The sequence below is a fragment of the Protopterus annectens genome, chromosome 1.part1 (assembly GCF_019279795.1).
Source record: "Protopterus annectens isolate FY-2018-M chromosome 1.part1, PAN1.0, whole genome shotgun sequence".
NCBI lineage: Eukaryota > Metazoa > Chordata > Ceratodontiformes > Protopteridae > Protopterus > Protopterus annectens.
In genome coordinates this window covers 351617932-351641967 of record NC_056726.1, presented here as the reverse complement: position 1 = coordinate 351641967, position 24036 = coordinate 351617932, and the positions used below count along the sequence as shown (strand labels likewise).

General features: G+C 40.1%; 1 protein-coding gene across 1 annotated transcript in view; it reads right to left on the bottom strand.

The window, feature by feature from the left end:
* UBR4 (ubiquitin protein ligase E3 component n-recognin 4) overlaps positions 1-24036 on the bottom strand; it is a 3959899-nt gene that overhangs the window by 3925803 nt on the left and 10060 nt on the right. The window contains 3 exon segments of the mRNA XM_044087073.1: positions 6710-6839; positions 16723-16826; positions 16915-17012. Of these exon segments, the coding sequence (XP_043943008.1) occupies positions 6710-6839; positions 16723-16826; positions 16915-17012 (332 nt within the window).

Below are 24036 nucleotides of genomic sequence, written 5' to 3'. Positions count from 1 at the left end.
TAATGCAACATAAGCAACTTTTTCAAGGGTAGTGGCACTGCATTTATCAATGAAACACTTAAAAGCAAAGTGTGCCAGAAAATCTCTGTATTAGCAACACTTCTCTTTAATGTGGAATTATTCAGATGACTTATTTCAGCAGAGACTGCACACGTTCACTTAGCATGTGTTGGTTATATTACTTATGCCCCTATAAATAAGTGATCTTATAGAATGTGTTATACATGGCTAGAATATGATGCTAGTGATCATTATACAATTTCATGCAGTTCACCCAAAAGGTACCACAAGTACACAATTCTTCATAACAATGTGTGTACACAGTCAAAGCAGTTATAATTGCTGGTTAGGGTGGGAGATTATGGAAGAAAGTACCTTATGCTCTTATCTGGTCATTTTTAAACAGTAAATCTGGCTTTGCAGCATCAGTGCGCGCGAGAGAATCAAGCTGAAATACTACGGTTACAGAGTGTTTGTTTGAAACAAATTTAAAAATGAGACACTGGTCTTTATTTTTTTTTTTACACCTACAATCTGGGAAAGATGTAGTCAACAATGTAGCTATTCAATTGCAGGGTTTGAGGGATGTCTGTGGATACAAATGCACACCACCTGACAATGGTCAGATGCACTTCAAATAATGAAATTTTTGAAGGAAGAGAAGTTTCTTTGCTCATGCCAAGTGTGTTTTGCTCTCTTTTCATTAGCAAAAAGCTATCAGAGTTTGTGTTAACACATTTTGAAATAAAAGGACTTAAATAAAGCTTCTGTAAGCACTGTAAAGGTAAAGAAATATGCACACAGACAGGTTTGAAAAAGTGTTTATGGTAAATGGGAAGATACAGCCAAGTAATGGGACACTGGAATGGCTGTGTGGGGGGGTCCATTACTCTGCCTAGGACCCCCTTTGATCATGATCTGGCTCTAAACAGGATAGCTGCAGAGTCCAGTTGGAAGTGATATGATTGCAGTCGGCTAAGGCAGCAAAAACAGAAAAACGGTACATGCAATAAGATGACCAATGAAACGGGCAGTTATGCACTTTTACTCAAAAATGCCTAGATGCCTAGATTAAGCCTACAGTTGGTCTAACAGTAGCAGTGTTAACTGAAGTAGATGTCAAGTGATACTAATTCAGTATTTATGTCCCACACAGAGAAAAATGTTCTGGATTGCAGCTTACAAAGGAATAAGTTTCTCTCACAGCTGCCTTTAAGGTCGTACTAGCAGATTACCTGCTTTAATAAACCACTGGAACAATTAGGTAGTTGTTTAAAACCACAAACCGAAAAAAGACCAGTAGTATCTTGTTCTTCTGTTCAGACGTATTTTATTCCAAAATAAAAATCTCCAAGAGATTTTTATTTTGGAATAAAATACGCCTGGTGAACAGAACAACAAGATACTACTGGTCTTTTTTCGGTTTTGTGGTTTTTAAGGAACCGTTTTGGTGGTTTTATAATTAGGTAGTTGTGTCCAAAAAGAAACTAGCCTGAGGATCTTGCATCTCATTTTGATTTGAACCAGGCTGGCACTACTATGAAGTCTGGACAAGTCGTCTGTGCGTGTAGAATTTTGAGGGAGTCTGATGTGTACATATTTAATTTTGTTTACCAAGCTATACATTATAGATCAACGTGGACTTTCCAATGGCTAGCAAAGGAAGGTCTTTTCAGACCAAACTATTTCTACTGCAGGTAGATGCAAGTGTTATTAGATTAAGTTACCCATAACAATCGCTTCACAGATCAGTTTTGATATTAACAAGGTTAGAGACCCCCTTTTTTTTCTAATGAATAGTGGGCTGTGGTCTACACTGAGCAGGACCCAAAGTTTTTTTGTGCATCTCTGCTTCTGTTTTGTATACAAATGTTCAAAAGCCAGGCAGTTCTAAAATTGGTGACATCAAGCTACTTCCACTCCAACTGATCCAACAATCAGCATGGACCCTTTTAAGTTGAAGTATCTTGCTTGATTAAAGCATAATATATGTAAACGCCTTTATATAAACTTCACATATTACTCAAGGACATGCATTCATAAAAGAATCAGAAGATTTTTCTTTTTATGCATTATACATATATATATATATATATATATATATATATATATATATATATATATATATATATATATATATATACACATATACAGTTTATTATTCAATTTAACATTACAAAGATTGCTCAAGTCAGTATTATATAACTGCTTGTTTTTTACTGGATTCACATTGCCATGGTCAAGCCAGTTCTGGACTGTACTAAATGCTGCTTGCAGGTCAATTAAATTTGACTATGCTAATCAGCACTATGGAGAAAAACATAATCTCAGAACATTACATTAAGGTAGTTCCACTGGCAAGTGGGTACTACTTGGTGGTCAAATGGTTAACAGTAGATGTCCCAACAAGGACACTTGGAACAGCACATTTAGGCTTAAGCTATTAGAGACCTATACCACAAGACCGTGTCAAATTGCTGACACAGGAATTCAACAGGACAAGTTCATGAGGCATCCGTTGCTTCCAACTAGCTACAAGTACCTTGTTTTACTCTTATATTGCACATTTAAATCTACTGCGACTTGTCTGAACTGTTTTTGCCACATCTTACTGTATATTGTACTAGTTCAGCTGCAGTATAGCCCAGTTCCAGGTTTACTGTTTATGGTCTGTTTTGTAACAACTTCTGAGCATCAAATTCGACCCATTGTCGAAGGCCCTTCTGTACCCTTGTGGGAGGAGTGCCATTTGGGTCCCATCTAATCGAGGGCGACTGGACTAGAACTCAAGAGGGCGCATACTTTCTGGCTAGTTGAGTTAAAAGGGGTGAAAATTACAAGGAGGCTGTGTATCAACATTCATTAAAGATAAATACACCTCCAGATTGGTTAAGCAATACGATTCCCTGGAAATACTTCAGGTCCAATTAACTGTTGTAAGACACCTATTTCAAGTCATTGCCAGCTACAAGACCCCCTCCACGAATCAGGACACCCATTCTGCCTATTTGGATCTACTTGAGTCTATCAAGATACATCAGAACACCACAGTTTTGGGTGACTAACTACCCAGCCACTGACTGGGTAAATTACTCGCGCTCAAACTCACTTGCCCAAAGCTTCCTCAACTTAACGCCAATGCTCTGGACTAGCTGGTCAACACCCCCACAAGAGGTGCCAACATCCTGGATGTGGTGCTTACCAATATGGGTGACCACTAACATCGCCACTATGAGGTCTTCCCTGGATAGATCTGGCCACAAATCAGTCTCATTCGAAGCACCTATCACACCTGACCACCCTCCCAGCAGCAATTAAACTAAAAAACTTCTTCAAAGCAGATTATAACCTATTACAGGATAGTATAAATAGCTTCACTGTACTTTTCTCCTCAGATGGGACTGGCAGTGACACCAATGCTTTACACAAACAATGTTGGTGTCTAGGGGCAAATGCCCCTACATGGAAGGATACCTCCCCCTTTTGAAGTGTATTTTGTTTTGCATGTTTGCAGAGTTAAAAGGGGTTGGGGTTAAAATAAAAACGTACATAGTTCTTTCTTGAACATTTTTATTAGAGGAAAAGCAGCTACATAGGACATTGGCATTCCAAACATTAAATGTATGCATATAAATTGCAAGTTGGAAAAGTACAAAAAAAAAAAAAAAAAAAAAAAAAAAAACCACCACACAGAATAGGCAAAAAACACTATTAGAATTACCACCTCTATCACATGGAATGTAAAAGGAATTACAGGTATGAAGTGTACTGAACTACAATTAAGCGAATGATGCAAATCACAATGTTACAAGAGACATTTGGATGGGGAATGATCATGTGAATTTGGGAAAGAAAGGACTTCCAAATGGATATTTGACAGAATAGGGAAAGGGGGGTAATCCTGACTGAGAGGAGCTCAAATAACAGCAGAAGATAAATAACGAAGGGTAGAATCATGACAATAAATAGGTATTGGCAGGGAAGTAGGATTACACTGGCATGTATTGTATTCCACTTAAAACACTACTATTAAAAGAGAATTATGGAAGAGATAATTAGCTTTCAGTAGGAATATCACTCATGGGTAAAGACTAATAGTGAAGATGCAGTTGGGAGACCTAGAAGGGAAATTAACGGGAGATTTCTGAAAAAAATACACAAGAACATTTGTAATGAAAAATGTGAACTTACCAAGAGAAACATAGACTTTACACATTTCCCAAGGTACAGTAATTTCTAGTCAATCTAACCCAGTTATGTCCCACAGGAGCAGCATCGGTACTTAACTGACAGCTTTGAAACTTCCAATAAATTCTTCAGACCATACACAAAGATAAGGATGCAGGGTAACGAATTAAAAATTCTATGCTTGCACTTTCATACTTTTTTTTTTAATCAAATAAAAGGGATTTAAGGAACAAGTAGTGTAAATGATTCAAGAGTTGCTAGGGAAAATATACAAATCACTCCAGAAGGAATAACTAGGGTGTGGGATGAAAAACATGGAATTTAAAAATATGTAGAAATAAGAAAAAGATACGGGAAAGAAATTATGGGAATTATTGAGAGGTGTTATCAAATATAAAAGCATTGCAGACAAAGAGGAAATGTAACAAAGAGGAGAAGCTGTTGAGCAATAAAAGGAAGATAAAAGGAATATTTGGATACAATGCAAATCATTTAGAAAGGCTGCTGTTAAATAACTGCACAACTATTAGTACAACAACCTAAGCAACAGGAGACTGCTGCCAAACCTAGGACTCCTCTGACAAGAAAAAATAGACAAGACCCTATAAGATTATTAGAAATATTTTGGAAACTATCTGAAAACTGTACAAAAGCAATCACTAATAAGTGGAAATTATTACAGCTGGTTTATATTTTGAAGTACTGAATAAAGTTAGAGATATAAAGCTGGCAACAGGATCAAAGGGGGGAGACACCAGCCAATTACTGGGAGAATTAACAACTTGAGGCAGGAAACATGACCATTCTGCTACAATGTCAAAGATTTACAAAGTTAACTGCTACATTCAAGTTTACTTTTAAAAAGAATGTACTTGAATGTTCTTAGTCTGAGGCTCTTCCAATATTTATTCCACCATTCTTTACGGCCCCCTACACAATAACAATAGTGTGTTTACTGACCCAAGTGTTCCTCCCGACTCCAGGTAACAGACGGCCACAGGAGAGAGATAACAGCCAGAAATCCTGACCATTAAGCAGCAGTAAGGAGATCTGGTATACTCCTAACATTTTATTTTACTAGAAAGCTGCTATCACCACACTTTGGCATTAGGCTAGCATGCACGTGCACTCCTTGGAAAGTACATGTCCCTACAGTGTCATGTTGCATAAACTGCAATAAACTTTCCTCAGGCACAGCAGTCCACATACACCATCTCCCTGGAATGGAAAAGCTAGCACTGCATACTTGTTCTCATCCCTCCACAATCAATCAACTTCTCTTGCATCAAGGTTGCTACTCAAGTCTAGTCAACTGTCAGGGCTTCACTGCTATACACCATGGAAGTGGAAAATGTATTTTAACATGTTCCATATTCTAAACTTTCAAGCACTTAATGCAAAAGTTGCTCAGAAAAAGCAAAGTCTGAAAGTGACCCAAGTCTGATCAGACTCTGATCTGAAGACCTATACTCTGAAGTGACATCAGATCATATTTCTTTAAGTGTAATGAGTTAGCAGATTTTAAAAATTACCTACAGAGTACTATGTCAGAAACATTATGGGGACAAATGGCTACAACTAAGGAAATGCTTATTTTGAAGTGAACTGGACACAGGATCTGAAATGCCTAGAGACAAGGCTGGTTGCCAAAAAAGTAATTACAAAACAATGGAAAACAAAATCTAACCCAACAGTATTTGAAATATTAAAGTTTGTAAAAGGGAAAAAAAAAAAAGGCAAGTGGGATCTTTAGAAAAGGAGCAAACTACATAAATAGAATTTGTGGAAACAATATATGAAGAACAATGATCAGAAATTTAAGACGCTTTTAAGGGAAAAGAAATGAGCAATTTATGTAATGTTGGACTGAATGACCACTATAAAGAAAACATACGCAATGCATAATATATGTAAATGAAAAAGTGAAGTATTAATATGGGTCTTTTTTTTTATTCGTGTGTTTGTGCCTGTGTGTGAAATGATAAATGGGTTTAAAAATGTTCTCTTACAAATAGGTCATGCAAGCCAGCTAAATGAAGGAAAAAAGACTAGAAATGATGCCTGCAAATTTAATACATGGATGTTGTCACAAGCTGCATCGCCCATTAACCTACCCCCAGTTGAAAGTCAGAGACCTTTCAAGAACCATTCACCTAAACATGTTAAGCTGCCTAAATGACTGCGATAGGTGATCTAGCCAAAGTCCTATGCTATAACACCCTGATGGAGTATACAAAATACATCCTCAGGGGACATGCAAGGGCATATTTCTGACATGCTGGAAAAAATAGCCACTTGTTTGACAACTACAGTACGACTGTCACCTAATTAGGAATGAATGGGCAAAGTAGCAGTTTCTGACCAGATAGTTAGGAGACATTAGTACCCACTCACAACTTCAAATAAAAACATGCTTAAAATGCAACAAACTGTTACAGGTTAATTTTTCAATATTACAAAAAGATACCAACATGAACCTAAAACCACCACTTGTTAACCTACAAAAACAGATTGTACATACCATCAGATAGCGTCTGCAAGGTCTGAGGGAGTTTTGCAGACTTCATCATTGCTGTGAATGTAATAATCTCAGTTCTGTCAAGTCGACTGGTGCCTGTACATAAACCTTTTACTAGCAAGATAAGATGTTTCTGGAAAAGAAAAATACATAAATAATCCAAATTAAAAAGAACTTCCTAAAGTAGATTGTTAGAGATACAACAGTCTATTATCAAGATGTCCATTAATGCTTCACTATACTACTTTTTTCTATGAATTGAGATTTGTTTTGCAAGTGCTTCTCTGCCAGCATTGTTCACATGAACAAAATGAACTTAATTTTTGGGAAGCAAACATAAGTGAAGCTATTGGGTCAAGTTAAGAAGAGTGTACCTAAGAATTCTCTCTTATGGCTGCAGCTCAAGTGTTTCAGTCAGTACGTGGCACCCTCTACCCCCCCCCCCAAAAAAAAAAAAAAAAATCTCACCATTTTTGGCTTTCTAATTTCTTTGTCTCACTTCACTGTTCAACAAGTTTTACATTTACTTTCCGGGATGACTTGTATCATGTGCGTCTTCAGCTTAAGAGTGCACCCTCAAAACTGCAACTGAAGTTTTATTCCTGACTGAAGCTTTAAAAACTTTGTAATGTGGCATTAATGTACACACGCGATACATTTCTGTACCATTCAAGCTCTATAAAATGACGGCTGCCCTGATGAAAATCTATACTTACAATTCAGTGAGTCTCTTGTGCTCTTTCCAAGTGCTTAATCAGATTGCTAGATTACAATAAAAAAGATGCATGAAGGTAATAAAACTGTGCATGCATAGTCCAACATCTACAGTTAACATGAGTAACATCAATACTGCAATATCAAACAGAACATATGGGAGAATACAAAACCTGACTTTGATCTTTCAATTGCTCCTAGTGGTGCAAATATCAGTAAGACAAATATACTACACAAAAGGAGAGAGGTGCCTGGGCCATCTTGGGTTTTGTTTTTGAATGACCGATAGCCACTAACAAACGTATCCATAGAAACAACCAAGTAGACATTAAAGATCTGTTCTGTCCAAACAGATAATGCAAGTGTCTAGGAAAATACAATGCTTTCCCAGAAAGGTGAAAAATCTTAGTCCTAGCAAAACAGTGCTAGATAGGAATATGCAGTCAATGCTGCAGCAGAGATCTTACTCAATGGTAGGATGGCTTTAAATATGCTCACACACCTGCCATTACATTAATCTTAAGGATCACTGCTGCAGTAATTAGTCATAACAGACTAATGTCCTTCTGGACAGGGGCAGCAGGTGCCAAGTCAGGACCACTAGTAGCACCATTAAAAAATGAAAATACTTAGCTAGGCTTGTAAGGGCCATTAGCCTAGTAACCCCCCCATGATCCTATGAATAAGTTAAAATTTGATCTGCACACTGACACCGCAGTCAAACACTACATTATGCGCACTTTTCTGAGCAACGCACTTGCTAAGTCCTTATAGTAAAAAAAAAGGTTGCTGCCACCTCCCTTCTCCTTTCTACCCTCCTAATATGCCCAATATTCACAAATTTCAACTTTTCTACCAAATAAGAATACACCTACAACAAAATTAGCAAATTCACCTAGAGCCTCCCAAACCACTTCCACCACTGCACAGTGCTCAAAATTCTCAAATGGCTTGAAATTCCTCTACATATCAACCTTTCAAAGCTACTCATAGCAAAAAATCTGCCCTAAAATGCATCATCTGGCAACTAACTATGCAACTGTACCACATCTACAGGGTTAAGTATGCAATCTTAACTCTGTCCATACTATACAAGTGTACTAATACATTACTTGCAAATCCACTCAATATCTTTAAAACATGCACTTCCTTAATCTGATATGCTTTGCAAATAATATTCTTGGCAAATTGCTTTAAAATACTTTGTAAATATTAACCATTTTTCTTTTGAATGATCAAAAATACACTATCTTTGTTTTGGTGCTTTCCTCTCCAGACCTCCACTGAAAATGTGTATTTCAGCTCCCAGACGGACTTTTCCAGGTAAGAAAAAGCAAATAAATAAAACTGTGACTGCCCTTCTTCACTGTGCCTTCATCTGACCTTCCCAAATTCTGCAGTGTTAGCTAGACCATGAAAATATAGCCAGTCACAGGTACGATCACAAGGCATATATAGCAGTCAATCTAGAGGCCATATGCAACTTGCCAAATAGAAGCAGAGGTCCCCCCTACCTCTTTCGGGGACAGCGAGGCCAGAAAGTGCCAGAGTAAACAAGATCATCCATCCAATCATATAAGCGGTGTTCAAATGAAGACATCCTGAATGAGTCACCCTGCTTAACTAAGTATTTTATTTATCTGACATTTGTTGGATTGGGATAATCAGACTTAGCTACTGCCTTTTCAGCGGAGGCCCAGGGAGAAAAGCACCACATAAAATTTATCAAATTAAAACAAATATGACAAATACAAAGATATGAAAGTGCAAAATACTTCTGCAACGGGTGTCACAGACAGAAGTATGCATCAATAATTTACAGAATAAGTATACCTACTACAGAACTAGGACCAGGTAAATTGCTGAAATCTGGTAGGTCAAAATTTGGACTGTTAGTAGGCAACTGACAGCTTTAGAAGCTGTGCGAGTTATGAGCCAGGTGTCGAATTCTAAATAAAGTATACTGAAAAGAAGGGGGAGGGGGGCCTGGATAACGAACCTCCTCGCTCCCTCTCCAATGAGTCTTCCTTATTTCCTGATCTAGGAAAATATCTCCAGTTCCAGTGTCACTATGACTTTTTCTTTTAAGGAAAAGTGACTGAGAATGACTGTTGCCAATGGCAAGGTAAGGGAAACAAGTCTTCCTTTAGGGCATCTGCAAGACGCAGACTACAAGAAGGCTTCCAGTTTTTCATGATAAGCAAGGTGTTCGACGTCAAGTGATTCTTTTAGCCAGGAACCTCTGTGGCATTGAGGTGTGTGCAGCTGTCTCTCTCTCTCTACCAAGGTACATGCCAAAAGGAAGCACTGTATTCTGGAAAAGATCTGATCAGGGCTTAAGATGATACCTTTAGCAATTAGTTGCTAAATACAGAAGATTTACTGACTAATGTAGCTATATGGTTCATAGGTTCATAGTTTCATACTAGGCTATCTGCCCTAGAGCATTGATAAGCCTAGCCAGAATGAGTTTGGCTTTCGCCACCCATTTTAAATTTATGCCCTTTTTCGAGGTTAGTATACTGTGCCTCTGTCTAACAGACACAGAAGTGATACCCGGGGTAAACCTACGATCTCCCATCCACTCATCAAGATTCCTCTTGAGGAGAAGAAATGAGGGACTCTGCCTAACCTGGACTGGGATTTTATTCCAGAGTGAAGGGAGCCCCTGGGTTATGAATCTGTCCCTCCAGCATGTCCTATTTATTTCAGTGCTGAGGTTAAAGTCTCTAGAGTGCATAGCTCGATGGGATTTGGATTTTCTGAGGTGCAGCATGTCCATTAATTCCGGGTTGGACATGGCTTTATACGTCAGGCACAAATAGCCTCTGAACAGGCAGTATGCCACTGAGTAGAGGTGGAGTTTCTTTAACCAGGCAGCATATGGCATCTGTTTGAGCCCTTTGATCCTCTTGGTGAGGTATTTTTGGGGTCTTTCCTGTTGCTGCAGGTGTCTGGTAAGGTACATCCCAAAAGGGGCATTGTACTCAATTATGGGCCTGATGAGGGATGAGTAAAGAGGCACGATGACCTCCCTTGATCTAGATGTGAATCCCTTCATAAGGTGGGCTATATAAAATGTTTTTCTTACCACTTTGGCCACGTGGTTGTCAAATGAGAGATTGCTATCAACTTGGGTCCCCAGGTCCCTAATTACTTCTTCTGTACTTAATGGATTACCACCCATGTGGTAATTTGTGGGCACTTTATTTTTGCCAAAGGGGATAACTATACACTTTTTGGCATTTAGCTTGAGGCCATGGCTCTGGCACCAGTTGTCTGTTTCTATGAGGCCCTTTTGGAGGATGCTTGTGTTGGCAGGAGAGTCTATTATGGCCCAGTTTGCAGTCATCTGCGAACTTGGTCAGCCACAGTCCTTCCATGTTGGCCTGTACCTCCGAGAAATATATACCAAACAAGAGAAGTCCCAGGACTGAGCCTTGTGGGACACCACTTGTAACTGGTTTGCAGTCTGACATGGCTCCAGCAATTCTAACCATGTGGGTTCTGTCCTTGAGCCAGTTTGCACTCCATCTAGTGACATAGGGGTTTATATTTAAGCTGGTGAGCTTATCTATAATGCCAGAGTGGGGTATTGTATCGAAGGCTTTTGCGAGGTCCAGGTAGGCTGTGTGGACCACCTTCCCCTAGTCAATGGCCTTGGTGACCGTTTCAAAGAAATCAACCAGGTTTAAGAGGCAGGATCTGCCCTTAAAGCCGAACTGGGTAGGATCCAGTGTCTGTAGGTCCCCAATATCTATAGAGGTCCATGATGATCCTTTCCATAGCTTTGCAGACCAAGCTAGTCAGGCTTATGGGGCGATAGTTTCCAGGATCCGTTGAGGCACCACCTTTATGGAGAGGGACCACTGTTGCTGTACGCCACTCTTTGGGCACATATCCTGTAGTAAGGCTGAGACTGAACAGTAGTTTTATGTTTGGGTTTAGCTCTTCTTGGAGTTCATGTAGGACGCAGCCCGGGACAACGTCTGGTCCCATTGATGCTGTGTTTTTTGCTTTGGAGAGGGCGGCTCTTACCTGAGCATTTGAGATGTCAGGGGGGCAGCACTCTGCTGGCATAGTTATTTGCCCTTTTGGTGAGGGGGGGGGGGGGGAAGTTTGCGCTTAACCTGTCAGCTAGCATGTTGGCAATGTCTGTGGGTTCAGTGTATTTTTCTGTCATTTTGGACTAATTCTGAGCATATCTGGGAATTACCACCCAGGTTCCTAACATAACTAAAGAAAGCCTTGTGATTATCCTTAGTGTCCTGTGCAATTTTTCTCTCGAAGCTGGCCTTAGACAATTTTAGGAGTGCCCGTAGTTTTTTGCCAATACTGATCAGTGATGCCTTCCCTTTTTGGGATTTTGCTCTATCCTCCTTCTATTGTATAGTTTGTTTATAGCTGGGGTCCACCAGACAGGACGTCTGCCTTTGAAGGATTGGGTCTTGGTTTTATTTGGGATCGCATGATCCATGCATTCCTGAAGGTGTTCATAGAATGCATTTATAAAGGATTCTGCGGTCTGGGCCGTATTTTCCACAGGCCCGGGGGCTTTGAAGGATTCCACCTCGGTTTTGATGAGTGTGAAATTTGCTTTAGAGAAGTTTTTCACTGTGGTTTTCTGGGCAGGGGGTGGGGTCGGGATGTGAATATCCAGTGAGATTAGTTTATGGTCTGATCTTACCAGTGAGGGATACACTTCTGGTCTGGAGCTTAGAGTCCCCATGTTGGTGATGATCAGGTCCAGTATGTTTTCCCCTCTTGTGGGAGTAGTAACAAGTTGTTCCATAGCATCCGAGTTTATAAATTCTAGGAACCTTTGGGCTAGGGTGTTGGAGCTAGAGTAATGCTCCCAGTCTGTTTGGGTAGTTGAAGTCGTCGCCCAATATAATGGTGTTTGGAGAGACCTTCATATTTTCCAGTGTTCTCAGAAAGGCCGAGTGGGGTTCCTGGGTTTGGAAGGGTGGTCTGTAGTAGGCTATAAACTGGAAGGCAGTTTTACCCACTGTTAGTTGCACATGGATAGTCTCTGATGCTTCGTGCTTTGCCACCAACCTGGAGGTGTGGGTATCTTTGATGAATATCGATACTTCCCCTCCTTTTGTGGTTCGGTCCAAGTTTTGGGGCTGAAAAACATGGTATGAGGTATAACCTGGTAGTGCTGGGGTGCTCTCAGGAGCCCTGAACCAGGTTTCTGTTACTGCACAGATATCGATGTTCTCCATGCTAAGGAGAGTGGAGTGCGTGCATCTTGAGGTTTAGACTTCTGGCATTGAGTAGCATTACTCAGTTTCTTATCCCTTGCGATACCTATGGAGGTGGGTTTGTCTTTTGAGCCTTGCCTAAAAAAGGCACTATGGGGGTAGCAAGAGCCTTTGCCAATATCCAGAAGTCAGGGGTGACAGGTGCAAGCCATCCCTAGCGAAGCATTGTGGCTTGTCGAGCATATCATCCGAAGCTGACAGGCATTTGATCCCCTTTGAATGACACCAGTACTTAAGGCAATTGTTGAAATTGATCATCTTGTCTTCATATTGTGGCATCATTCTTGGTGAGGGCAAGATGCTACTCAAGGTCAGGGTCATACCGGCCTGGGCTACATGCTCACAGAGCGCCTTTATGTCTCTTTTCATGTAGTCCAGGGAGGTACGTCTCAGGTCATTCACACCAGCATGGACAATGACCGAGTCATATTTGTACTAGCCTTGGAGTGACCCGAGTACTTGTGTTATATGTGGCGGATCCTAGCACCCGACAGGCTGCTCACCATGACCCTCTCCTTGTTCAGCCTGGTGAGCGGGACAGTGTGTAAACAGTCCCATCTCCTTCGATCACAGATAACTACAACGCTAAACACTGTTCACCAAATGTGGTGACGTCAATGATACAGGCTGCAGTGACATGCCATTTCCAAAAAGATATGCTGCATTTATTGGCATTTAAAATTTTGCCCTTTCTATGCAACACGTTTACCCCGATGACTCATTTTGAAAGGAAGTATCTTCAAAGGGTTTCCAAAATTATCGCAGTTTGGAACATTAGCAAATTTGGGCAGCCAGAAACTATTAATGTTTAGTATTTAGGTTTGACAAGTAAATGCCAAACACAAGAGGTCTGAGCACAAATCCAACTGACTCCAATGGTCACCTTCTTTGTTAGAGACAAGTCTGCTACATGGACAATGTGCACTCTCTCCATAAGTCAACGTTACCCACCTTACCACAAACAGATTAAGGTTTATGACCAACAGCTTACAGACAATGCCTTCACAAACCTAAGATTTTTGACACTGTTGATTTATGGTGCTTGTAATGATGCATTCCACGGCTTTACAGATCAGGCAATTAAGGTTGACACACCTGTAGTTGCCAAGAAGTGGAATGTCTACCCTTGTGGAGGGGTATCATCATAAGCTCAGCTGTGGGCTGAACTCTGGCATAAGTGAGATAGTTTAGGGAGGGCTCTGCCATTACATGTCTGACACTGTTACACAACTGCTTTGTTGACACAACACAAAGTATTTTTTGTCTTGGAAAGTACTTTAGAACATGTTCCTTTGTGCTAGAATTGTGAGGGGGGGGCGCTGCTCAGATGACTCAGGGCTGAAAGGCATGGGGACACAAATTTTAGGGGAGAAATTTGGCAAAACACTTGCTTCCCAATACACCTGCTACACCTTTTGGGCTTGAATGGGAGACCAGACAAAGGAAAAGTTTTAAACTATGTTGCTAATTATTTCTAAGTTTTCGAATCTAAACTGAAGAGCTAATCTTTATAGCAGCCTTAAAACCTAGAGTTTTTTTCTTACTCAATTTCATACTAAGAGGGAGTTCTACACCTAACTGATGCTTTAAAAGTTTCTTCCCATTCAAATCTCCACGGTGATTTAAACAAAAAAATTATGATTAATTTCCCAATGTAATTCACTCTAATAGAGACTGCTGAATCAACGGATTTTTCGAAATGGGCATAAAATTCCTTAAATTAAATGGCTGCATACTTTGGGACAACTAAAGGAGTGCGGTCTCTTAAAACTCCACAAATCACTTTGCATAACAAACTTGAACAGCCACTCCAATTAATGGAAGGGCAGCTGAAGTCAGAATTAATGTGTTTGGAATATTTTCAAGGAATGACCGGAAATGCAAGTGTTCATCTGGCGTCATGAAAGGGGAATGGATATCCAATTAAAGCTGGTTTGCCCAAGGTAAGCTGGAATCCTGGGAGAAAAAAAAAACACAAACTTGAGTCACTGGATAGCAGTCCTAAAGGGAGACAGTCACTGAAGCATGGATACTTCACTGCCATTACTAACAGACCTAAAAGCATTGCGAACAGAATTAGTGCTTTCCTTACAGCTTCTCTCTCTTCCCCCAACTATACACATGTGGATGCTTACAAAGGCAGACGAGCCATGACATCAGGTAGTTTACTACTAAAACTCCTCCTGCCAATGAGAAGACAAACCATGATGTTATCCAATTTCAGACATGATGTTACTGTCTAATTAGGATACTCACTGCAGATTCATAGGTACACATCAGGCAAGCTTCTCTTACAAGCCATTTTAAGCTTAAACAATTTCCCTGTGTGTGCGCAAAATAACATCCTATTTGGTTACATACTGGCCTTACCTATCCCATTGTCATTTCCCCAATGAGAATAACTGGGATCACACCATAACTTGATATGGCCCACGCATGGGCTAAAGCATTTAGGAGATGCCTCTATCCATTTGTAGCACAGGGGCAGGTGCTTCTCATCCCCAGATGGGCTCGAATATAGACAGAAATTAGCTTTGTTTTACGTGGATGGGGAAGTCTGTTCCGCAACAGTGGTATCCTCTGTAAGTCATAGACCTGTCGCTCCAAACCACTCTGTTAAATGTCCCAAAGAGGTTTACATCCCTAGACAGTATTTCTGATGGATTTACTGGACATCAGCAAGTGAAATGGCATCAGTAATAGGTCAGAAAAATCCAGTTATTTGCAATTTCATAAAACTAATACAGTCTATACACCCCACCTCATTACTACAGTACAGCAGAAAATCTTAGGTTCACAGTCAAGTACTAGGTTAGCTGCCCTTGTGGGCCACTTTAAGCAAAGCCAATTTCCCCTCAAAGAGGAGGATCAAACCCAGTATGTTATCTGTCACGTAAACACCGTGACCTTTGTACCAACCCCCCCAACCCAACATGTTCTGTATGCTCAGTCTGAGAAACTGTTACTCCCCAAGAAGCCTCAAGTTAAACTACTTTTCTTTTTTAAAAGCTCATCTAAATAGTCAAGGCTTCTATTCCTCTTTTAAGCCAGATGACGAAGCATTGAGAAAGTCGCTAAACATATACAACTCCATTTGATTTTTTTCTTCTAAAATGAAATTAGAGGCATTTGTGTATTAAAGACAAAACTTTAACTGCTTTTTAATGGACAGCAGGAAGTTTTTTTTTCTCTAAACAGAAATTTTCTTCTCTTTTGGCATCCAGCCTGCTAAACAGCCGTAAGGTTCCTCCTAGAGAGAGTATATTTTACTTCAAGTTAATTTTCTTTCTTCACATTTCTTCATTCCTAGCATCCAGGCAGCATAATCAGCAGCCAGTAGCCGTACAAAATGGCAACTTTTACTGGGAATTAAACAAGTTCAGCTTCCACACTGGAGTGTCAAACGTGCTGCTCAGTTTGCAGCCATTTTGAAGTCTCCACCCAGACAGTCTCAAGGACAATGGCTTTACTATGTTCTTTTGCAAAGACTGCACAATACAGTCTTGGGAAGCAAGTAAGATTCTGATCGGACTTTCTTTTTTTTTGGGGGGGGGCCCCATCTCCTAAATAACCAATCCAGTAGCATCTGACAATTCCTCCCACTTACATTTTAAAATGTTACTGGGTTATAAAGCTCAGGTGGGGTATGCAAGTATTATACGACAGTGGGAAGGGGTTGGAGGGTTTCATACTGTTAACTACCAAACATCTCTTAATCCACTGGGAGGGATTTAAGTAGCAACTGACATAAGCTGTGTGTGGCCACATAAAAAAAAAAACACCACACACACTCAAGTTTGGCCTTCATTACAGGTTAAATCAATCCTGGGTCATCAGCTACCAGCAGACAAGCAGTTTAAACCCAACACTACAAACAATGAAAACATATACTTTATAAAGCTTTTTTTAGCTCAGCAAAGATTACGTCGCACAGGAATTAAGCAACCACTAGACATCATTCATGTTGAAAGTAACAGGACACGAAACACAAAACTCCAAGCTTCAGCTCCTAGATTGGAAACCAACAGCACCTACCTGAGACACAGCACATGCTTCATCTGGATTCTCCAATCTCATCAATGAAAATTCTATCAAGACTTTGCATGCTGCTCCAACTGAAAGCAACTGGCTCCTGGGAACTACACAAAAAGAAAGGAAAAAAGAAGTCCAATTCACACTGCTGCAGCCACCAAGTCAATCTACATATCAAATCAATGAAATACTTACTCTGGCCACATACAGTGGTGACATAATGTGCTGTCAGAGCTACAAAGGATGAATAAAATGGTTCCAACTGCTTGTCATGATTCAAAATTTCAGATTCACTGCAAGAAAGAAACACATCACTTATCTACAAAGTGAAAACAGAAATCACAGCATACATCTCCACTCAAATTTACCAGGATTCTAGATTAAAAAACCCACAATAAAAAAAAAGTACCACACTTTAAAAGTGAATAAGTGCAGCACCCCCATACTGTACTATAGTATCAGAATCTGCATACTATCTAGTCTAAACGGCAAGATGAATTTACAACCGTTTGAACCTCCTGGCGTAAAAATGATACCCCAAGCCACAGGCAAAGAAATTCTTATCTGCAAACTAAGCATGCTATAAAATAATGTTTCACTTTGACACCCAAGAGACAATTTTTAAAAACGCCTTCAATGAATCATCACTCGTGACACAGGCAAACCTACAGAGTAAATCAAACCATATTAACTAGTTCACATTTACAAACACTATGCCTCACATATTGTCATATACCCTATAAATCTTGGCAGCATTACATTATTCAGTCCCTGCCTTCCTCCTCCAAAACATATTTCTGCGTTTTGTTCCTAGTTTCTTGAGCTCAAGCGCACCTTGTTGGAGAAGATTGCCATTTGTACTGCCGCTTTGATATTCATCTTGTTTAGCAAAGGCCAAAAGCACACTCGACGCACTGTAGGAAGGGTTTGCACTGCATCACTCACCCCCCCCCCCAAGCAAATTCCGCAAAAAAAAACACACCGCCCCCAACAACCTGATAAACTTTTTTTTTTTAAAAAAAAATCAGCAGACTACTGCCCTCACCCTACTAAAACAATTTACAGTTCCTCCTCAGGTACACCACACACAAGACATACTCACTCCAAAGAACCCAAAGTCTGTTCTGGGGGGTGGGGGGCCACAGAACATTTTTGTAATTTGCTCAAACCACCTCAAATGGCTTTCCCCACCAATACAGATGTCAACTAGGAGTACTCCTAGAGCCTCTTGGGCTGTCAAACTCCTCACTTTCAGAGAGGCGAGCTCAGGTACCTAGAAAAAGAAACCTAATTTTTGCCTCTTTCTTAAAACGTAGTCAGGTGTAGTTACGTTCTCCAAGTACCCAAAACAGAAAGACAGCACTTGCCAACTCCCATGATTATACCTGCACCGGTAACAGCTGTACAAAGCCTCAACTACAGCCAAAGCAACCCAATTTACACTAGCAGCTCAGGTGCTTGCCTGCAAAGGCAGGAAGGGCAGGTACTACACTTCCTGGGGTGGGGGAACATTGGTCCCCATATGTTTTGTGCTACTACTCGATGCAACACGTCTATAGCTTTAGAATGGAGACGTCATAATTCCTGCCACATCTTCCCCCAACAAACTTCTAGAACAAGTGGAAACAACAGAAGGGGGCCTAGGACAGTCCAAAAAAAGGCGAGAGCATCTTTGAGGGCACCAGATCCACAGAAGATGAATATCCTGTTCTGGGTAGGTGAATTGAACCAGTAAGACTGGAAGTGGTCAGATCAGATGTGTTTTCCTTGGACCAGAGGAAGTCTTGTCTACTTTTTTTTTTTTTTTTTCCCAAAATCAGAGGGGGGAGGTCAGATCCATTTTGGCTCTTTTCTTAGATGGGTCCAAAACCATGAAGACATAAAAGGTTTGGAAGATTTTGATTGTTGTGTTTTGGGAGACTGATCCCCAGATATACCCTCTCCAAAAGCTGCCGGTAACAAGCCCTTTAAGATAAACTTGTTTTTTTACATTCAACAAGAGCACTGGGGTTGAACCCATGGCAAAATACAACAATCTTCCCGAAGATGAACCGGTCCCAGACAATACATAAACAGTGTGGGCATCCGATAGAGGATATGCCCACACAATCCATTTTTTAAACTCTGCAGGGCCTTTTTTCCACCATAACTAAAAGTAAAAAATGTTATAAGAACAGATGTTTTTGAGAGAGAAGCAGAAAAAGAAAGTATGAGCAATGACTGAGAAAAGCTACACCAAGTCCATAAAGATGATAAATACTAGCAACAATATCAAAAAGGTATGCTCAGTATTAAAAGGGGAAAGAACTACTAATGATAGTAGTTTAGTAGAAGGTACTAATTGTAATACGTAACGGAAATATAAAACTTAAGAATCTAAGAGAAATTAAACTAGAAAAATATATAATTATGACAACTCAACTGTCAAGTGCTCAAGAGTTAAGGAAAGCCACAACTTCCGCTGAAAACGGCAAATGACATTTGAAGTAACAGGGTTGGTGCATTATGGGGTTAAGGGAGAAGCTCAGGTGTTCTTGGTTGCCAAGACCTTTAGCAATAGCAGAGTTAGACCCAAGGGATAAAGATCAGACCCCATCAGAGGAGAATGGGATGAAAACTTACACACTTGCTAAACAGTAGAAGTACTAGAGACAAAAATAAGGGAAACCATTATCTCCATTACAGTCCGAGCTTCACGGCAGCTTAAAATGCTACTGTGAAATGGAAGACTCCTTCTCAGTGAGCATTACCTGTACCCTGCTGGAGAATCTTCAATCTCCAACTTGAATAGCAATGTACAGGTCACCCATTCCCTAAATGTTTTACAAGGGATTTGTGGACAGTATTTTTACAAGATGGAAGACATCAAGCTTTGGATGATTTTTCTGGGATATTTGACCTCTAAAACTAATTTTTTTGAATTTAAGAAAAATGCGTTCATGAAGACTTTTTTTTGGACACTGAAGTTATTAGGGAAAAAATGGCAATATACCAACTTCATTATATTAAAAAAAAATGTATCAAGAAGTGTACCTATGCACACAAATTAAGTATGCATCTACATTTTTACATCAGAATACAAAGAAAAAAAAGTCAGACATATAGATGTTCTAGATTAAAACACCAAGAATGAATCCTTCAATGAGCAAATTGATAAAATGGGTGTAGATCAGTGATGGCGAATGCATGTCAAAGGCGACACACTCCACAACGTTTTGGGTGACACATCACCAATCACCAACACCAGAGTTACCAAAGATGCTGCTTTTGCATTCATTGCTCATGTGACGTGCAATAAATTATCTAATTATTTAGTGCCAGGAACTTTTGACACACCAAACCCAAAAGGTTCGCCATCACTGGTCTAGATTTTTAAAGCAAGAGGTTATACTATTCATAATATAAATAGATCTACTTACTCCATTGTCTTTTAATGTCTTTTCTTCCTTTTACTTTCTTAAAATGTTAAATAATGCTAAATAAGTTGTGCATTTTTTTATTTCAATATATTATAATTCCATATACTGTATATTCTCTCATTTTGCATCCTATGTAATTGTTTTATGTCTATGTGGAGCTTTTCTCCCCGGGCCTCTGCTGAAAATGGAAATATATCCAGTTAGACTAGCCCGGTTAACAAATGTAAAATAAATAAATAAATAAATAAACAAAAGTGTTTCAGAAGAATCAAAATGAGAATTCTGTGAGTGACAAAGATAGTAATAAGGTATAAAAACAAACACAAGCTACTGAGAAAATAAAAAGAACTGGCATATTTAAAAAAATATGTAGAGTGTTAGGATTGTAGACAATTACTTCCTAAATTCACATACAGAAGAAGGATTAAGAAATTAAAACGGACACCATGCTATAAAAATCCTTTTAAACATATTAAAAATATAAAAGGGAATGGGCACTAGATCATGCTACATTTGGCACCTTTGTCAATATGTTTACTTCTGCATGCATCCAAATACATTAAAATGTTTATTTCAGCTCCTAATTGTGACCAGAAATATATAGTATATATTGCTGTGTCAAACATAGTGCCACCTATAACGGTAAATGTACCGTGAATTTAAAAACGTATTGGCAAACATTTGTTTGACAAAGCATAACACACCCACTAGCGCACTATATAAACATGTCCTTGAGTATTTCTTTAAATTTTCAGTACTCATGTGATAAAAATGACCAGAGGTGATGACATATCCAAGAAGACGGAAAATGCTGAATATAAAATTGATTTCAATATTTAGAGCTGATCAACCTCCAGTATAAAGCATAAAGCCTTTACTAGAGACACGTAGTTGAAAAGGACTGTTCTTTATTTTCTTGAATGATGTCATTTGACCGTGTGATCTAGAGAGGTTATTTAAATATTTTAATGCATTCTCTGGTTTTATCATGCTTGAAAAACCATTTTATGCAAAAGCATGCAAGTTGTCATTGTGTTTTTTTTTTATTTTTTTTTTTTTTTTTTAACTTGGTGCTATTAAAATGGACCAAAGTCCTGTCTGACCCTTCAGCAGAGAATTTCAGGGAGAGGCAGAGGAGGGGGAGGCATAGGAGTGAAATTTGCTCTGTCTGAATCCAGCAGAGCATCCAGTTTCCAAGCTGAGGGAGAGAACCTTTTGGCAGCCTTGAAGCCAGCTTTGAAGAATAGGAGAGAAGCACAGTTTCCTATGTCTGAGTTCCCCATAACCCCATAACACTGTCAACCTGGTAATTTCCAGGACTCGGCATCTCCACTGTCTGCTCAACATCTGCTGTGCAGTTCTGTTCTCCTGAATAGTTCTGTGCTCCTGGCAGAAGCTTTAGCTCTAGATTTGTCTCCTCCAACACATTGCTTGTCTGCATTCTTGATTCTCATGCTGCTGCTTGTTGAAGTACCCCCTGACAGTTTAGTTGGTCCACAGTTGCTTGTTGTGTTAAGCTGAAGAAGTAACTCCCCTGGCCGCCAAAGCAAATTGACAGCTAACATGACCTCTAAAAGTTCCATTATCCTGACCTTGAAGTGGTAGATGTAACTGTGAGCTATCCAAGCTCCATCTACTATCCACATCTCAGCTTTGCGGTGATGTGCATCTGTTTGTCTGGGCAGGCACGTTAGATTGTTTCCCACCCATCCAATTGAGCCCACCAAGCCTTTTTATTTGAATGACAGTATAGATTGTTTGGCAGTGGTGTCATTCCACCACATTATCCAAATCCATTGTGAATTCCTATATGCAGCAGTGCATTGGGAAGTAAGTGAATGAATAGTGCCAAGTGCCCAAGATTCTTCCTCAGGACTGGTTTGGTCAGCCTGCCACAGAATACAAGATGGACTGAGAAGAACAAAAGAAAGAATGAGAAAGATTCTTTTGTTTGTCTTGGGTCAAAAGGCCATCTGGGATGCTGTGGTCAAAGCACCAGAACCAGAAAGCATGTGTCTGGGACTTTATTGGACTCACAGAATACAGAAAGGCATCTTAACACAGGCATCACATACACACCATGTACTAGAAGTTCGAATGAACCTTGGGTCTCTTCTAGGCAAGGCATCAAATAACACGTCCAAATAGATTCCCTCTTTTAAGAAGTTAAGTGAAAGAAGCTGGAGCCAGAGAGGAGATAGAACTCTGGGCGCAGTAGAGAAGCCAAAAAGCAATGCAGCCAACTGATGATAATGTGAAGTCCCAGCCTGGGCGCAATAGCCAGAACCACACTGGGACTAGGACTGAACTGGTAAAGAAGTTGAGATCCAGAGAGTTGATATCCAATGATCCTTCCCATAGTAAAAAGCCCAAGTAACGCTAACATTTTGAACTTGGGAAAGTCCAGATAATGTTGTAGGATGGATAAATCCCAAATAAACTCTCCACGGTTTCCTTGGTCTTAGAAACAGGCGAATAACAGATTAAAAATCCTAGGCCCACTTCCCGCTTGATCCCCTGCCAGCTTGAATAGATTTGAAGTAGTAGAGAATCCTATTTGAAGCCTCTAGTCTCTGAAGTAGTAGAGTAAGTAAATTTGTTTGAAGTATCTTGCTGAGGAGTCTGCAGGAGCAGTCCTTGAAATGAGGAGGAATATGGAAAAGGAGAGAATAAAACTTGTAACTTGTATGTCCAATGTAACCCTTCCTTGCAATCAACATCCAATTTCTAATCAACATCCTTCCTTCCAAATAAGTGCTAATTTGTCTCCCAAAGGTGCTGCCAGGCAAGAAGGATCTTGGCAGCTGAAAAGTAGGTCATTGGGCCTGCTCAAGAAAAGGACTGGCCCCTGACCCTCCAATTCTAGGTGGTGAACTCCCTGTTCTAGGCCCCCTACTGAATGTACTCTGACCCCCCCCTGCCCCACGCCTAGCCCAGACTCTAGACTGGGAATCATAAGAAGGGATTCCCCTGGCCCTCCCAGGAAGCATAAGACAAAACTCTTTAACTTGCAAAATAATTAAAAGCCTAACTTCTCCATTTTCTTTTTTAGACTTCTTTCTTCATGAACCAAACACCACATCACCCTGAACCAAACATCCAAAATCAAAGCACATCCAAAACTTGTCTTAACATGGTCAGATTTCCCTGATCCTTCCTATGAAGAACTGAGCGCGAGGCAGTGACAACAGCAGCCAGCTGCAACAGCATCAAAGCAGGCCTGGCATGGCAGCAAACCCAATTTGTTCAGAGACAGGCACCAAATCACCAGACAATTACACTCAATGCACAATTGCCAGAGCATCCACCTTAGCAGAGCAATTGAGGAGAAAGAAAGTGAGAAAGAAGAAAGTTACATAACTGCAATTCAAAGCCCCTCAAAGCCAGTTCTCATAGAAGACTAAGAAGATGTTCCCTTCTTCTCCATCCATTCTTTATCAGCCCCTTCTTCTATTTTTTACAACATTTTTACAACAGAGGCCTTGACACCTTTAGGTCCCTGACTAATAGTTTCTAGCCCTCCTTTCCCTGACTATTTATATATATTTATGAGCCGGGCACCTGTAATACCTATCCATCTTAACAGGAGGAGGAGGAGGCAGAGAATCAGGAGCTCTCTGAGGCAAACAAACACACAAACATCCAGAACAGGGGGTATAGCCCCAGGGCCTATGCTGGGTAACAGCAAAAAACTCCCCTAGCCTTTCCTAGAATCCCAGTCCTGACCTTCCCACCTTCCCCTAAAATGTTCCTCATAGAATGAAGTGTCTTGAAAAAAAAAAAAATGAGAAGAAGCAGAAGGAGTGTGGAAATCATCATCAGAGAAGAAATAAGGAGATACTCCCTGCTGCAAGTCTTCAGAAAGACTCTGAAATATCCAAAGCCTGCTCCAAACTTC